The sequence below is a fragment of the Acanthochromis polyacanthus genome, chromosome 19 (genome assembly GCF_021347895.1).
Source record: "Acanthochromis polyacanthus isolate Apoly-LR-REF ecotype Palm Island chromosome 19, KAUST_Apoly_ChrSc, whole genome shotgun sequence".
NCBI classification, from domain to species: domain Eukaryota; kingdom Metazoa; phylum Chordata; class Actinopteri; family Pomacentridae; genus Acanthochromis; species Acanthochromis polyacanthus.
The window spans coordinates 9,623,147-9,638,556 of record NC_067131.1 but is presented as its reverse complement, the minus strand read 5'-3'; the positions used below and the strand labels follow the sequence as shown (position 1 = coordinate 9,638,556).

The 15,410-nt window shown below is 38.8% G+C and overlaps 5 protein-coding genes and 1 long non-coding RNA gene across 6 annotated transcripts in view; 4 read left to right on the top strand and 2 right to left on the bottom strand.

Annotated features, from left to right (window-relative positions):
* The window catches only part of LOC110949593 (myosin light chain kinase, smooth muscle-like), a 151,891-nt gene that overhangs the window by 25,015 nt on the left and 111,466 nt on the right, over positions 1 to 15,410 (bottom strand). The window lies entirely within an intron of this gene.
* coasy (CoA synthase) overlaps positions 1 to 15,410 on the top strand; it is a 153,670-nt gene that overhangs the window by 36,682 nt on the left and 101,578 nt on the right. The window lies entirely within an intron of this gene.
* On the bottom strand, positions 1,853 to 4,039 carry LOC127531174 (uncharacterized). The gene is made up of 2 exons (XR_007938159.1): positions 3,629 to 4,039; positions 1,853 to 2,883 (listed from the first exon to the last, which is right to left on the bottom strand). It is a non-coding gene; the product is annotated as an uncharacterized LOC127531174 (long non-coding RNA).
* On the top strand, positions 4,185 to 8,632 carry LOC110949595 (pseudouridylate synthase 3). Its single transcript, XM_022191756.2, has 7 exons — positions 4,185 to 4,319; positions 4,631 to 5,054; positions 5,165 to 5,442; positions 5,519 to 5,702; positions 5,905 to 6,014; positions 6,137 to 6,309; positions 7,732 to 8,632. The coding sequence occupies exons 2-7, from the start codon at positions 4,635 to 4,637 to the stop codon at positions 7,995 to 7,997; spliced, it is 1,431 nt and encodes a 476-aa protein (XP_022047448.1). The 5' UTR covers positions 4,185 to 4,319; positions 4,631 to 4,634; the 3' UTR covers positions 7,998 to 8,632.
* LOC110949597 (dephospho-CoA kinase domain-containing protein) lies at positions 8,905 to 14,370 on the top strand. Its single transcript, XM_051939916.1, is given in 7 exon segments — positions 8,905 to 9,052; positions 10,868 to 10,937; positions 10,940 to 10,978; positions 12,297 to 12,401; positions 12,404 to 12,499; positions 12,897 to 12,984; positions 13,248 to 14,370. Coding segments are annotated over 6 exon segments (684 nt in total). The 5' UTR covers positions 8,905 to 9,052; the 3' UTR covers positions 13,534 to 14,370.
* LOC127530213 (dephospho-CoA kinase domain-containing protein-like) overlaps positions 8,905 to 15,410 on the top strand; it is a 147,466-nt gene continuing 140,960 nt past the window's right edge. The window contains exon 1 of the mRNA XM_051939915.1: positions 8,905 to 9,052. The gene's annotated coding sequence lies outside the window, so the exon portion shown is untranslated. The remainder of the gene's footprint in view (positions 9,053 to 15,410) is intronic.

Genomic DNA, 15,410 nt, shown 5'->3' with positions numbered 1-15,410 from the left:
AGTTGACTGAATTATTTACATAGGTCTGTTAGGTATGAAAGCCTTGAAGTCCAGAATCCATGTTTTTGAGCCTGTCATTGATACACTGGACTACTTATTTATGAGTTACATGTCATGGAGCATATAAAACACCATATGGATATGCTAACAAGGTTTAAAACAACACATTTTCACCAGAGTAGCTCTTTAAGAAGCTTACTTCAGCTAAATAGTACTTTTATTCTTCTGATATCTGTAGCCTGTAGAGGTCAGTCAACCCAAAATACATTATGGCAAGAAAAAATAGAGAAAATACGTCCATTATTGTTTTTCTTTATTACTATTCGTCAGTCCGTGTATATTTTGGTAATTGGATTTTCCGTTCTAAAGCAGGTATTGAAAAACAAAAAACGAGTGGTTATTTGATTTTCGTTTTCAAAGGCAAAAATTAAAATTGAAATACAAGGCGTTTTTCCTTTTCACGATCAAAAATGGATATACGAATTTTAAGAAATGCTTTGGTTTTCATTTTTTATTTACAAAAACAAAAACTAAAATAAGTAAGAGACAGAAACGAAAAAAGGTCAATTTTTTTCGTTTTCTGATACCGGAAGTGGTCATCAGCAAGGGTGGAGCCAAACAAAGTACGGTGCATAGACTGTAAATAAATGGGTTTTTTTGTTTGTTTTCATGGTCAAAATGAAAGATCAAGTGGCCGATCTTAAAATAAATCAATATCGATTTTTTTTTATTTATTAAGTTTTGCGACGGAAGGGGGCGTGGTTACCTGATTGACAGTTCGTCTGGAATGACTGACAGTCTGGAGGATTAATTCTGATATGGTCACTGGTGGTTTATCGGTGAAGAAGCAGAACCTTTTCCACAGACACTTTTCCTGCCTGTTGGCTTGTTTTAACCATTTTGCTACCTTCGGCTGATTCTACCAGCAGACACTGAAAGTTCGGTAAGTAGGCTAAATGTTTATTTTCTTATCAGTGCCGCTTTTAATGCACTTCATATGCAACTTTCGTGTCAGATATAATGTGTGTCATGCAGTCCAGATGTTGGTGGAGTTTATTTCTTTGTTTATTGACAAGAGAAGAGAGTTAGCATCCAGTAAATATTAGCTTTAATATAAATTAGTGATGCTAACCGAGCGAGCTGCTCAGTCGTAGCCTGATTAAACCTAGTCTAGCATTAAGCTAACGATGTTTGCATTGTGTTTCATGGAAAAGGCTGAAGTGTGTCGTGTTAGTGTAATGTGGTACATTTAGTTAATAAAACTGTGTGGAGACGCTGGTTCACATTAATATAACGTTTAGAAAACCTAAATGTGATTCAAACAGTAAGGTTAAGGTTCTATGTTGTCAGTAGTCCTAAATATCTGCTGAGTCTCTGAAGTTAAACTGGAGAAAACAGTAAATCTACTCTCTAGTCGTTAACATTGTTTTATGACTGATTCACATGTTGTAGTACATCTTAGTGCAGATTAGAAAAATAACCTCCCAGAATATGTCCAAAATAATGATGAACACTACAGTTAATACATTTAAACTGCAGCACAGATAATAAAATCTGGATAATAAAATCCTCTCCTAAAGCTAAAGTGACTCCAGGTCTTTCTGTCGTTCAGTGCTTGGAAAACTATATGAAATAGGAAATCTTTCCAGGGATACTTTAAAATGAACCTCTGCTGTTGATGCTGATACTGTGACATCTCTCTTCATCTCAGGTGTCTCATGTTCACTGTGAGGATCTTCTGAGTGAAGCCAACAGAAGGAAAACCTCATCTGGTTGTGAAGAAGGAGACTGAATGGAAGACATCCTCAGTGAACCACTTCCTGTTTAGCTTTCACTGACAGAAGGACAGACCAACTCTTTCAGCAGTTTATTATTCTCTGTTCTTAGTATTCACAGATTCTATTTATCACTTTTAACTTCATCTCTGCTGCTGTAGCAGAAATACAACAGGGTTTCTGCAGAACATTAATAGTCATTAAGTTGATTTTGCAGAAATTAAGGCCTTAAATGGCATTAAAAATCATTAAATTTGATTCTCGGTGGCATTAAAATTTCTTTCTGCAGTTTTCAAGAAAATAATTGACAATAATATATTTATAGACTGCGATTTGTCAGGTATGTGCATCTGCGTAAACATGCTGAAGCATTGAGATAATTGTTCCAGCCGGGTGGGTACAATTTCTAAAAACTGCATGTTTTTAAAGTGGCTGGCAGGCTGGACCAGGCTGGGAAATGGGGAAACACAAATTCCAGCAAAAATGGCTGAAAAACGTGGATTTCAGAGAATGACTGCAGCCCGTTGGTGTTCAGGGGTGGTTCCCAGATTCAGAAATAGTCAAATGTAGGGTTTTCATATAAAAATAATCTTTTACAAAAAAAACAAACCCGTGTAATTTGAGTTCATGGTCGTGGCATTAAATTTTTTTACAGTATAGCATAAAAATGGCATTAAAAAGCATTAAATTTGACTGACTGATATCTGCAGAAACCCTGTACAATGTTATTTATAGCAGATATGCAGCATTAAAACATCAACACGTTCAGCTCAAGAGCTTCATTATTTCCTTCATTGCACATTTAAAATCTGCATTATTTAACAATTGTGAACTGTAAAGATGTGTAAACATGTAATAAATGGATGAAATAAATAATGTGTTGCTGACAGTGAAGTGTAAAAACTGAACAGTCACAAGACAAATATTATGAAGAGAGGAGCTTAATCTGCAGCATCATTGTTCTTAATGGAAGGATGAGGAGAACATCAGCGCTGCTCTTCCTCACAGTGATGGAGAGAAGACTGTTCAGACAACCACAGCTAGATGTTCATGTTCTCTGTAGCTCTCAGTCCATCAGATCAGATGTTCCCAATGATCCAGACCAAGGCTGGAAGGAAAAGACACGAACAGTGAGAAGAAGATCTCCAAGGTTCTTTCAGTCCAACTGCTGGAACTTTAAATATCAGAATGAACACATCAGGGTACGAATGAAACACAACAGAGTGTTGTATTTTGTTCTACTTTCTAATCTTATAGAAATGTTTGTTTTCCTGGTTGAGGCCAAAGAGTATTTTACTGCCTTAGATGGACAATAAAGTTTATTATTTTTATTCTAATGTATCATTAGCGTTAACATGAGCTCCACAGTTATCTGACCGTACACTGTTGTATGAACAGAAGCTGTTAAATAGAGTCTGAAGCAAAGAACAGATATATTAACTCAGAACTGAACTGTTCTTCATTCATTGAACTGAGAGATTAACATTCATCAGAGTTCTGTGGAGGAACGTTAACATAGATTAATTTCTATCTGCTGATCTTTAATGAACTGCGCCTCGAAACAGCAGTTTCCCTATGACTGATCTATTATGATTGATCAGCTGTGACCTTCAGGACACTTAGCTACACCTAATAGATAACACTGACTAACCGGGATTAGCCTCATTGTAAATACAAAGTTAGGAAACATAAATTGAGATTTATAGAACGACTTTAAAACACGATGTTAGAACAAGTTTATATCAGAGGTTACAGTCTTATGGTAACTTACAGTAACTTCACTGCTTTATATGTGATATTGTCCAGAAGTAGAGAAGAGTGCAACTAGTTACAAAGTTGACTTTAACACTTACCTGTAGAGTTTATCTCCACTTTTGGAAGCTAACGTTGTTAGCAGCAGCGGTAGCAGCCATAGATATATACAAACAATTTGTATATATCTATGGTAGCAGCGTCCATAAACAGCAGAAGCCGGTAAATGTGGGCGGGACAGAGAGTCCTCGGCTCTGATTCAATCTGACCACCCTTGCTGATGACCACTTCCGGTCGCAGAAAATGAAAAACGGTTCTTATTTCGTTTCTGTCTCTGACTTATTTTATTTTCTGTTTTTGTAAATAAAAATGAAAATCAAAGCATTTTTTAAAATTCGTATATCCATTTTTGATCGTGAAAAAGGAAAAACGCCTTGTATTTCAATTTTAATTTTTGCCTTTGAAAACGAAAATCAAATAACCATTCGTTTTTTGTTTATCAATACCTGCTTTAGAACGGAAAATCCAATTACCAAAATATACACGGACCCAAAACCATAACATTTAAAAATGGTTCCCAAGCATACAACAAACTTTAGCTGCGGCGTTACAGATTAAGCAGTGAACTGCATTTCCTATAAACTCTCTACAGGAAGCGCGTCCGGTCGCAAACTTGGTCCGACTCGCAACAAACCGGCACCAGCATGAAACGTAGCATGTGTGCGGCAGAAAGACAGAAAACTGGCTGAGAAGCGATAGTTTATTCAACAAAATTGAAACTGAAAAGGAAAGGTAAAGACACGTGTTTTTACAATATTATTTATTACCTCCATGAGTCTTTAGAAACCTAATTTATGTAACTTCGAGCTAACAGGCTAGATATAGCATTTAGCTGATAAATATACATTAACGGTTCACTCATGTCAAACTCCAGCTAGCTGACCTGGTGAATTAAATAAAAACCAGAAACTAACTTACTATGACCTAATGTCAAGAAAGAGGAACTGCACTTGTAGCTAAGTAGTTGTATATTTAATAGAGTAAGCAGAGTTACTGATTTGCCAAACTATTTAATTGGTCTTTTTTGTATACTTTATATCCAGCAACATGGCAGATGCTTTAATCCAGCGAGTAAAGGAGCTGGAGGCAGAGCTGGAGAAGCTCAGGTCCCAGCTGAAGGGCAGCAGTGCAGCTGGAGATGAAATGGAAATGATGTCCAACTCGTCTCTTAATGAAAACACACACTGCACGTCTGATGGGAGCACCAGCAGCCGTAGAAAGGACAGAAAAAAAGCAGGCAAAGATCGTCCCTTTGACTTCTCTGCTCACCCCCGCCGGCATGTGGCCCTGCAGCTGGCTTATCTGGGTTGGGCCTACCAGGGGTTCGCGGTTCAGGAGAACACAGACAACACTGTGGAGGCAAGACTCTTTGAAGCTCTGCTAAAGACTCGGCTGATCCAGGACCGACAGAGCTCCAATTACCACCGCTGTGGACGCACTGACAAAGGAGTCAGTGCTTTTTCCCAAGTGAGTTCACTGAGATGAAACTTCACCTTCATCAGTTGCAATCCATTAATTAGGAGTTTTACCAAAATCATGCAGGAGTTTGCTCCAAAATGTCCATCTCTCCTCCACAGGTCATAACCATCGACTTGCGCTCCACACAGTTTTGCGGAGGACTTGGCATCACCCTCCCTGAAAATGTCAATGCTGCCATCAAATCAAAAGCTGCTGCCTCTGAGCTCCCGTATGTGAAGATGCTGAACAGAGTCCTCCCGCAGGACATCAGGGTTCTGGACTGGGCACCGGTAGCAGAGGGCTTCAGTGCTCGCTTTGACTGTCAGTCCCGCACGTACCGCTACTATTTCCCCCGAGGATCTTTGGACGTAGCGCTGATGGTAGAAGCTGCAAAAAGGTGGGTGAAATCCTAAAAAGCAATGCCGCCCTTTGAAGTAACAGCTCTGACTTGAGGCCCTTTTTGCACCCAACAGATACGAGGGAACTCATGACTTTCGCAACCTGTGCAAGATGGATGTGGGCAACGGGGTCCTGCAGTTTGAGAGGACCATCTTGTCAGCCACAGTGAAGCCTGTGCAGCCTCAGCACGCCTCCAGCACGGACCAACATGACCTTTTTATATTTGAGATCAAAGGATTAGCCTTTCTCTACCACCAGGTACCAAGAGACATATATTCAGGCTTCACAAATAAGCAAAATTTCAAAGCTTTGCCTCCATATAAATTGGACTTTATCAGTGATTGCAAAATTGACTGGTTTCGGTAGTCACGGTTCAGATACAACCTCTTGTCTAATAATCTCTTCAATTTTTTTGGATCAGTGACATTTGCAGCATCTTTCCTCTCATGTTTTGCTGCAGGTACGCTGCATGATGGCGGTACTTCTCTTGATAGGGCAGAAGCTGGAGGCCCCAGAGATAATTAATCAGCTCCTGGATGTAGAGAACAACCCCAGGAAGCCCCAGTACAGGTGATTTTCACATTTTTCAAAACTATAAATTAAAAAAATCTCCTGTGAAAACTACAGCAATAACAGTAACAACAATTAAACTACAGTTCAGATCTGACTTCTATGTGTCACCTGGCTTCCAGTATGGCAGTAGACTATCCTCTGGTGCTGTACGACTGCCACTTTGAAGGTCTGAACTGGACACAGGAGACGGAAGAAGTGACACATGTCCTGTCTGCGCTGCAACAACACTGGACTCAGAACGCAGTCAAGGCCCATGTCCTGCATGGGATGATCCAGGGACTAGAACTCAGAGGTGAGAAGCTGAAGGAGATGAATGAATGAACAGAGAAGTGACAAATTAGAGGAAAAACCTTCATGACATGTCTTATAAAGTGTTGGGCCACCACATGCTGCCAGAACAACGTCACAGAGGCCTGATATTGATTTTCCAAGTTTGTGGAGCTCTATGGAATGAACACCGTTTACCTAAAAGTTACTCATCATTTGGTCTTTTGATATGGATAGTGCTGTCTTATATCTCGGTCCAAAATCTCTCATAGGTGCTCAGTTCATTAAGATAGAAATGTTTCATCATGATATAAAAATGTTTACTGACTTTGTAGTGATTGGCAGTTATCTTTGCCTCTAAAGGGAGAGGTAGATCCAAACCATGCCAGGAAAATGCAAGAAAAAGAAAAACACATTGTTCATCAAACAGGAAAATGCTTTTCGACCAGTCCATCTCTGCACTGTACATTCCATAAGCTTTGCCTTTTTTCCAACCTTTTCCAACATGAATTTCTTAGTAATTGACGAAACACTGGCTGTACAGTCTCATACCATTCGCGTGCCCAGTTGGCACTCTGTATAGTACGAATACGTGGCTTCATATCAGTGTGGCTGTTTAAAACACAACGAATATGAACGGCCTCTAGATCCAATGTCTGCTTTGTCCGACAACATGGCAGGTTGACTCCAAACCACAAGTCTTATTTTCAGCTAATGAGACACTAATGAAAACATAATCATGATTGCTGTATTCCATTTCCACCAGTATATCCTCTAAATCCTAAACACTGGATCTTACTCTGTCACCTGTCTGTAAAACCCATTGTTCCAAGAAACCGCAACATTGAGCTTTGAGTCATCCGATAATGGAAACAGGTATACCAGTAAAATGAAGGAAATTAGACTAACGAACATTTGAGACAGATGACTAAAAAAACAAGGCTGAAACTTGCTGGTACACATCATGATGTTCTATCCAAGTTTAGATCATTTTTAGGTGGTATAATGACAGAACTCTAGTCTGGTATTTTGTAGCCCCACTGTACTGCTTCCAAAATAAGTGTCAACTGTTTATTTCCATGCATGAAAGACTTTGCTACTTAACACAATCAAAGTCAAGAATCTTAAAAGATCCCTGCCTTTCTGATTTAGGAAATATTTTTGCTTGGATTTAAATATCATGGGAAACATCACAGACTTTTTCTTGTAGACATTTTGCCTTGTAATAGCAGAAAAAGCACCGGGTTAACTGATTAACATTAAAATGGCTGCATTCCCTTTAGGCGAGTTGGTTCCTTGGTCTTTGTCTTGTTCAATCTTACTGCCAAAGTTACTAAATGGAACTGAGCCATCCGTGCTTTTCCTGCTAAAAATCAAGTCAAAGTCTCTCCTGGGAAAAAGATGTATTTGGTTGCATATAAATTGCGTCGTTGTTTTACATCCACAGGAGCCGTTTCCTCGAATCACTGCTTGCTAGTCGAAGGCAGCAGACAGAGAAACTACCGTCCGCTGCTGGAGCGTCCGTGCTGCGAGAGCCTGGAGTCCAGGATCAACCATTTTGTGAAAAGAGGAAGACTGGAGCGAGAGGAAGGAGAGAACGGAGGTGAAACGGTGCATCGAGGAAAACGGTCCAAACATTCCCACAATTCTTCCAGTCCGCCTGTTTCTTCAGAGACCCAAAAACAAAGTACGGGTCACAAAGCAGAAGATTAATATTTTTACACTGGACAATGGACTTAACAGATTTAGGCCTCGTCTACACTAATATGGACATTTTGCAAAACCAACATTTTCCTGTGTGTTTTGGGTGTCTAATTTACATAATAACAGTCAAACAAAGATGTTTTTCAAACACAGTCTAGAGTGTAGATTTTTAAAACTCCATTTTATGAGAATGTGGACGTGTAAAACAGAGAATTCATATGTGTCTCTTGTGTCATGAGTGGACCTGAAATGACAACAATGGCATATATGTATTAGTAGGTTTGGTTAACAGTAGTAATTACAGGTCTACAACTTAACTTGTCATTGCTTCACCATTTCTCCAGCATGCAAAAGTCTCTGTTTTTTTTCAGTTAATAGTGTTTGTTGTCAATTTTACATCATTTGTGCACAGATTTTTTTTTCGTTTTAAGATGGAAAGTAACCATATGGGCAAAGCCTTAATTTTGTAGTGATTTTATTTCATGTAAAAACTTTATTTTACATGTTTATCTCAGGAGACAGCTCACCGATTCATCTGTTTATTTTGTTTAAAAAAAAAGAAAAGAAAAGAAAAAGAAAAGTGCATTGACATCTTTATTCATGCATATATTTGCTTTGTTTTCAAATAAACACGTTCCTGAGAAGGCTGGTTTGTGTTTCTTTACAACACAATTGCAGTAACTGGAGCTGAATGGGAACTGGGCATTAGCCGGTCGGAAATAGCGTCAACACTCAAGGAGCGGTCGGAAGGTTTTCGAGGTGGCGCTTGTCAAGCTAACAAGCTAGGTTGTTAGTAGCCAGTTGAGTACAAGTCAGAGTACGGACGGTAATAAAATAAAAATAGTCCGTTTCTTTTAAACCTGTTTGCTCGTCTGCATATTTAGTTGTACGCGGTGAAAATGGCGGCTTCGTCGTCTAACTGCGCGTTCGCGGCGGTTTTGACTTGATCAAGTTTTATGCTAACGTTAGCCTGTTAGCATCCCTGGTTGTTTACTGCACCTGCCTCCAGCTCTGTGGCTCTGCGCTGCACATTCTCTCGATTTAAGGAGTCTGAAGTTTACAAGGTAAAACAAACACGACACATGTCTATTTTGATAGCAGTGACAAAATAGCTCGAGTTTTGCAAACAAGCAGCCACTTTAGTCACTATTGACATGACTCAGGGTTTATAAGGCTGATAAGTCAGGATTGAACTTGGCTCGTTACGTTAAGAGTGACTCCACAGCTCACTTTCCAAACCAGTTTCACTTCACCAGTGACACACCTGGTACATATTTGGAGTGTAGATCACAGCTTCCACAGCAGGGGGCGTGTTGTTAAACCCCTTGACATTCAGCATTTCAGCCACGAACCAAACAATGTACAAGCTATTTGAAAATATTTGAAACATTCAATGCTTTATTACTTTCGTTTAGTCTTACTATAGCTCTTAAAGTATGGAAACGTAATGTAACACTGGGGTTTATCACCATAACTTTGCTATTTATAATCTTTAGAACTTTTAGTACAGTTCTACAATGTGTGTTTCCTATAATTTGGATGTATTATCCTTTATGCCATATCCAAATATGTTGTTTTGATATTTTTTGTTTTTTCTTGTCTTGATTTTTACAGTGCTTTATTTGTATCTAGCAAGCTGCTGTAATGTCAATTTTTCTCAGTCAGGGATCATTAAAGTTTATGCTAAATTATGATTTTAGGATTACAGTAATTCCCTGAATACATTAATTGAAACAACTGTGTGTTGATGTATATAAAAATATGGCTGAAAGTTACCTATGTCCTGTTTGTAAGCATGCATTTGCTGCTGTGTAGTTCATAGTTGAGGTATTTATAGAATACATATTTTCTTATGTAATTTTTTACACACCAGTCCAGCTTCCATCAAGTCAGTTAATTTTGACTTTCTGCCACTGTTAGAATTTTAGTTAATTTCTATTTCATCTCATCAAAAATGATGGTACTAACAGTATTATTACTTGACTGACTGCAGATGTACTTGGTAATCAGTTCTCTTAAACAATAGTCAGCCAAGTGGACAAATAATAGTTGATAAATTGTTGAAATGAATGAAATCTAGTGGAGTTTTTTTTCTGTACACTGATACAACTATTTTAACCACTGGCACTTGATGCTTGCTTTAAATTATCCAAATTTTATTAGAAGGTTTAATAACCGATAGAGTAAATGCTATGTTACTTAAATTCTAAACTACATATTTAAAAAAAAAAACTGATTTACAATTGACATTCAATGCTTGGCCGCATAGGAGCCAAACAATAAAGACAGTAAGATAAACACAACTAAACTCTTGCACAAGATATGTTCAGAAAATTACATGACATAATAATAATAAAAGCAGTGGGAAACGAGACGAATATATGTACAATAAATTACTGAAAATGAACAAAAGTAAGCTAAAATAGAAAAATGAATCAGTATTCTGTCAATGATTCTGTGGTAGTAACTAATATTACACATGAAATTAAAGTATAACATCGACATGAAGAAGCTGCAGTAATAACCTGTAATATGTTCGTCCCTTGGCAGTGGATTTTCTATCAAAATAATCCTCATACCTGATCTCGATGATGGAGTGACTTGTTCAGTGTACTAATGTTAGTCCAGCTGCTGTTAACAGCTGCTCAGCTGGAACAGATGTCCACAAACACTGTCACAGCAACTCATCAGCCCAGGAAATCTGTCAGTATTTACTCCCACCTCTAAAATGCATTTGTACTCACAGCAGAGCATCACAGATACACTTTATCGTCACTTCGGTTGGATGTTGTTGGGAGTTGTGATCAGAGTCCGTTGGTGAATAACGTCCCTGTTACTGACATTGCCTTGATGTGTCCTTTGTGTGTCTCTGCTTTAAGATGTACCTGGTGGGGCTGACAGGAGGGATCGCCTCAGGGAAAAGCACAGTGTCTTCAATGCTGCGGGAGCTCGCTGTCCTATTATTGATGCTGATGTTGTGGCCAGGAAAGGTAGGTGATATCTCTCTCCCCTGCAAATGCTTACAAAGGCTGAGCAGTGATGGATACAGGTAATTAGCATGACGTAATCAGACGACAAAGAATAGCCCCTGAATGACATTTGAAATTTGTAGGCAATTGGATGATCATTACATTATCTATAACTACAGTTGGATTACTTCTTTATTTAATATATTTTACAATCAATAAACAATTTTTATTACCACCAATATTCTGCTAATAAAACTAACGGTTTATTTTTTTTATATGAAGATTTATTTTTTTACTTATCATTAATAAACAGAAGATTAAGCTCTTGAGTAAGTTTGTAGGCTTCAAAGTTCTCCATCTAGCCTAACTAGCAACAAAAACTTACACAAAAAAATAACATCCTGCATGTTCTTAAAGACATACAGTACACCTACAGTTTGTGGCAGCTTTTTTCCTTAATTTTTGATATAAAGCTGATTAGAGTTGAGGGCTGCACAGTGGATCGGGGGTTTGCACTGTCGCCTTGCAGCTAGAAGATCCACGATTAGCTCCCCCAGCATGAGATCTTTCTACGGCATACAGGAGGGAAACTGAAACGAAAATATTGATCTTATTAACTCAACTAATCTCAGCTTTATTGTTTGGCCCTTGAAGGCAAAACTATTTGTGAAATATTTGTGAAACTTGAAATTAAGTGTCTGCATCCATTTTTAAGTAGAACGTCCATCATTATTGAGATTAGATCATGTTTTTCTTGTAATCCAGTGGATTTCGTTACCAATCATATCAACTGCCATGTAATTTGCATTCAGACTACATTTCAAAGTAACATGACCTATCCCTTGTATTAACAGAGGGAATACAAATTCGATGCAAAATACAGGTCATCCAGTCGAAGTCCTCTTCAGGCGACAGTCTCTCAGATAAAGTCGGTTCATTAAGACAAACGCTTAGAGTGTATGAATCATGAAGGATGTCTCTGCTGACTGCGGGGATGATGTTTTAGTTATGTGCTGAAGATAAAAAGGTCACAGAACTAGGTGACGAGTGCACAGCTGCATGCAGGAGAAAATAGGAGGCATTGGGGAAATGATTTAATTGCGCTCAGGTAATGAGTCACTCAGGTGTTAGAGAAATGTTTCCAGTATCGTCTTCTTTACTTCCTCCTCTGTGTCTCATAAGTTGGTGTCCCATTTTTAATATATTTGGGCTTGTTTATCACTCTGTTGGCAATAAATCAGTAATTTAAGAAGCCATGTTTTTTAATTAGACCTATTATTTGGCAAATGTAAGAGTAATAAATGGAAACTCGCAAATGTTGCTGTCTTTTTGGTATCAGTCGTGGAGCAGCACACGCCTGCCTATTCCCGCATCGTCTACCACTTTGGGCCAGAAATCCTGCTTGAGAACGGCGAGATCGACAGGCAGAAGCTGGGCCAAATCATCTTGCCAATGAGGAGAACAGGAAGCTGCTGAACTCCATCACTCACCCAGAGATTCATAAAGCAATGCTCAAAGAGATCCTGTTCTACTTTCTCAGAGGTGAGGGAGGAATCGGGTTTGGCGTGCCGCTAGGTTAACGAGGAAGAGGAGGATCATTTATTGAAATTGAGCCAAGGTTGTTTCACAGTGGAGGCTGAGCAAGAGACAACGGATTTGAGGCTGTTTCTCGCTTTACAAATTGCTCTCTGCGAGCCAAATACCAGAGATATCTGAAAATGTTCTGAAGATTATCATCATGAAATAGCATGAGTCACTCTCAGCGGACTGATTCTCTGCAGCTCGACATATCTGAAGTGCCTTAATATTACCTTCTCATACACCACTTGTCTGTTCTTGACTAATTAATTTAGTTATGCTTGTGATATTTTTGCAGTGTTAGAGTGCAAATGTGTTGACACTAATTAAATCAGTTTCCCTCCGTCTTCCGCCTCCTCAGGTTACCGCTACGTGGTGCTGGATGTGCCCCTTCTATTTGAAACCAGACGTCTAACTCAGTTCCTGAACCACACTGTAGTAGTTTACTGGTAAGACCGCCATCCACCGCTTCCTGCACCGCTTTAAAGTTTCACTTTTGGACTGTTTTGCAGTTTCATATGTGAAATCATTAAATATTTCCAGGTTGTTGTTTTTTTTGACAGAAACTGGCCATTAAGCCCAGTTCGTGAGTTATAGGTGACCTCTCTCTGGCTCTCTATGCGGCTTGTTAGCGTGACTCACTGCCTTTGGATTTTTTAACAAGGCACAGGCTGCACCCTAAAATAAACTCCCATTGTCTGTTCCTTTTCAGTGACCCTGCCACTCAGCTATTGCGCCTGATGCAGAGGGACGGCCTGACCCAGGAGCAGGCCGAGCAGCGTGTGGCAGCCCAAATGCCTCTCAATGAAAAGCGCGGCCTGGCCAATCATGTTATTGAGAACTCGGGCAGCCGGGAGGACACCCACCGGCAGGTCCTGCGGCTCCACACAAAGCTGGAGGACTCCATGGACTTTCTCTTAGTCAGGGTCATTGCTATCGCTGCCACTGCCGGTCTGGGTGGGATTCTGCTCTATGCAGCCAAGATACTGCTGTCCTAACAGACGGAAGGAGAACAAGGGGAAGAAGAGGGTTTAGTGGAAGATGGGGTCAAATACGAGGGGCGTGAATAGAATCAGGCCGAGGCAGGTCGGAGGTACCGATGCAATTTACTGTGAAATTAGCTTCACAGCACCTACCACTACTACAGCGGTGCACTGTTGACAGCTGGCACAGACCTACATTATTGATAAAACTCTCAGTGATGAGTGTGAGGAGGGTTTCTATGTGCAATTTCTCTCGGTTTTTACTCAGAAACACAAAAATATGAAGGTGACACAACAGAGGCTCAGTTGCTGTACAAGATTACCCATGTTTGCTCCGTTCTAAGATGGCGACTCCATCTTTAACCACACATAACTAACATGAATAAAACAAAAAGTCAGGACCGACATTGAAGAGATTTTATTTTGGTACACCTTTTATGACCTATTTAAATGCTTTAGCTAATCGTACAGATTCTAAATACGAACATTAGAGGGAGCACATGAACAAGTGGAAAGGGTGATAATGATTTTATTTATTTTAAACAAATTCTCACTTCATTTTTAGTGCAAAATGTAAGTGCTAACCCCAGTCATGAATTTGATTGAGTCGGAGTGATCTGACACTTACAGAATATGTGAAATGAAGACATGATAGAATGTATTTGACAATCTGTTTTTAATGGGAACAGTAGGAACTAACAGATTTCATATTTATCACTGTATTTTCTTACACTTGACGCTGTCCTCTGTAAATACAAAGTCTGTGATTTTTTTTTTCTCTTTGCACACTTGTAACTAAAACATAGCATTTGTAACCTTACGGCTAACTAAATAAAATGACCCGACACTTGTTTTAAAGTATCAAATGCATCATTTTTTCATTGTTTTTTGCCACATTTTTGCTCGTTTTGGATGTTTTTCTGTGCAGAACGATGGCGGGTATAGTTGCAACACTAGAAGGCTGTTTTCACATTCGTCTGGTGAAGTTCCTCTGTGCTCACTCTAAATCTAGTTTCATGAACAACATTGTTTTGAGACATCACACTGGCTTTAGAAGTCAATTGTTATGCTGTGTGATGCTGAAGCTCGTAGCCTCCAGCACTTCTAAACTGGGACTGGACTTCACAGTAAAGTAGGAACCATTTTGTGTCCAGAAGTTAAGCTGAAAGCTGAAATGAACAACGTTTTCATTTTCATAGAAACTAGATTAGGGAGAAGGAGAAGATGAAATACAAAAAAATGTAAAAAATTAAACATTGCTATTTCATTCTTTTAGGTTTTGTCAGATATTTTTGTTTTAATTCATGTTGATGGTGAAATTTAAACAGCTTTGTTGGATTTTGTCAAAATATAGTCCAAAAACTGGTGAAGAAACAGGCGGTTCTGTTAAAATGTGATTTAGCGTTCAACGTTCATTGAAGTTGGACTCTGATTCTAAAGAAGTACTGTTGATATTCACAGTGTACAACGGAAGAGTGCAAATCTACTGTTTAGTTTATAGAATAATCATAATATATTTATTGAGAAGTGAAACCATTTTGAATGATTTGACATTTAATATATATTAAATATATATTCCAGATCACATGACCTGCTCCACATGATGTCATTTCCTCCTGAAGAAAAGACTGGCAAGACTCCAAGGCTTTCTGAAGTATTTAATATAAAGTAGTGTGTGAGTCCAGTGTGGATTTATGGCATGTCAACAGGTTTCGTACAATATCTTTACAAATAACTTTCAATTTAACTCAAATGTGTATATAATATTTTAGAAGAATCTTTCTCTTAAAATGCCTTGTGGTGTTTGATTGTAGGCGGCCATGTTGATTTTAGGCCTGAAAACAGCAAACATGTCAACTATGTTACAAAAAGTCCGACAGTTATATTTTGAC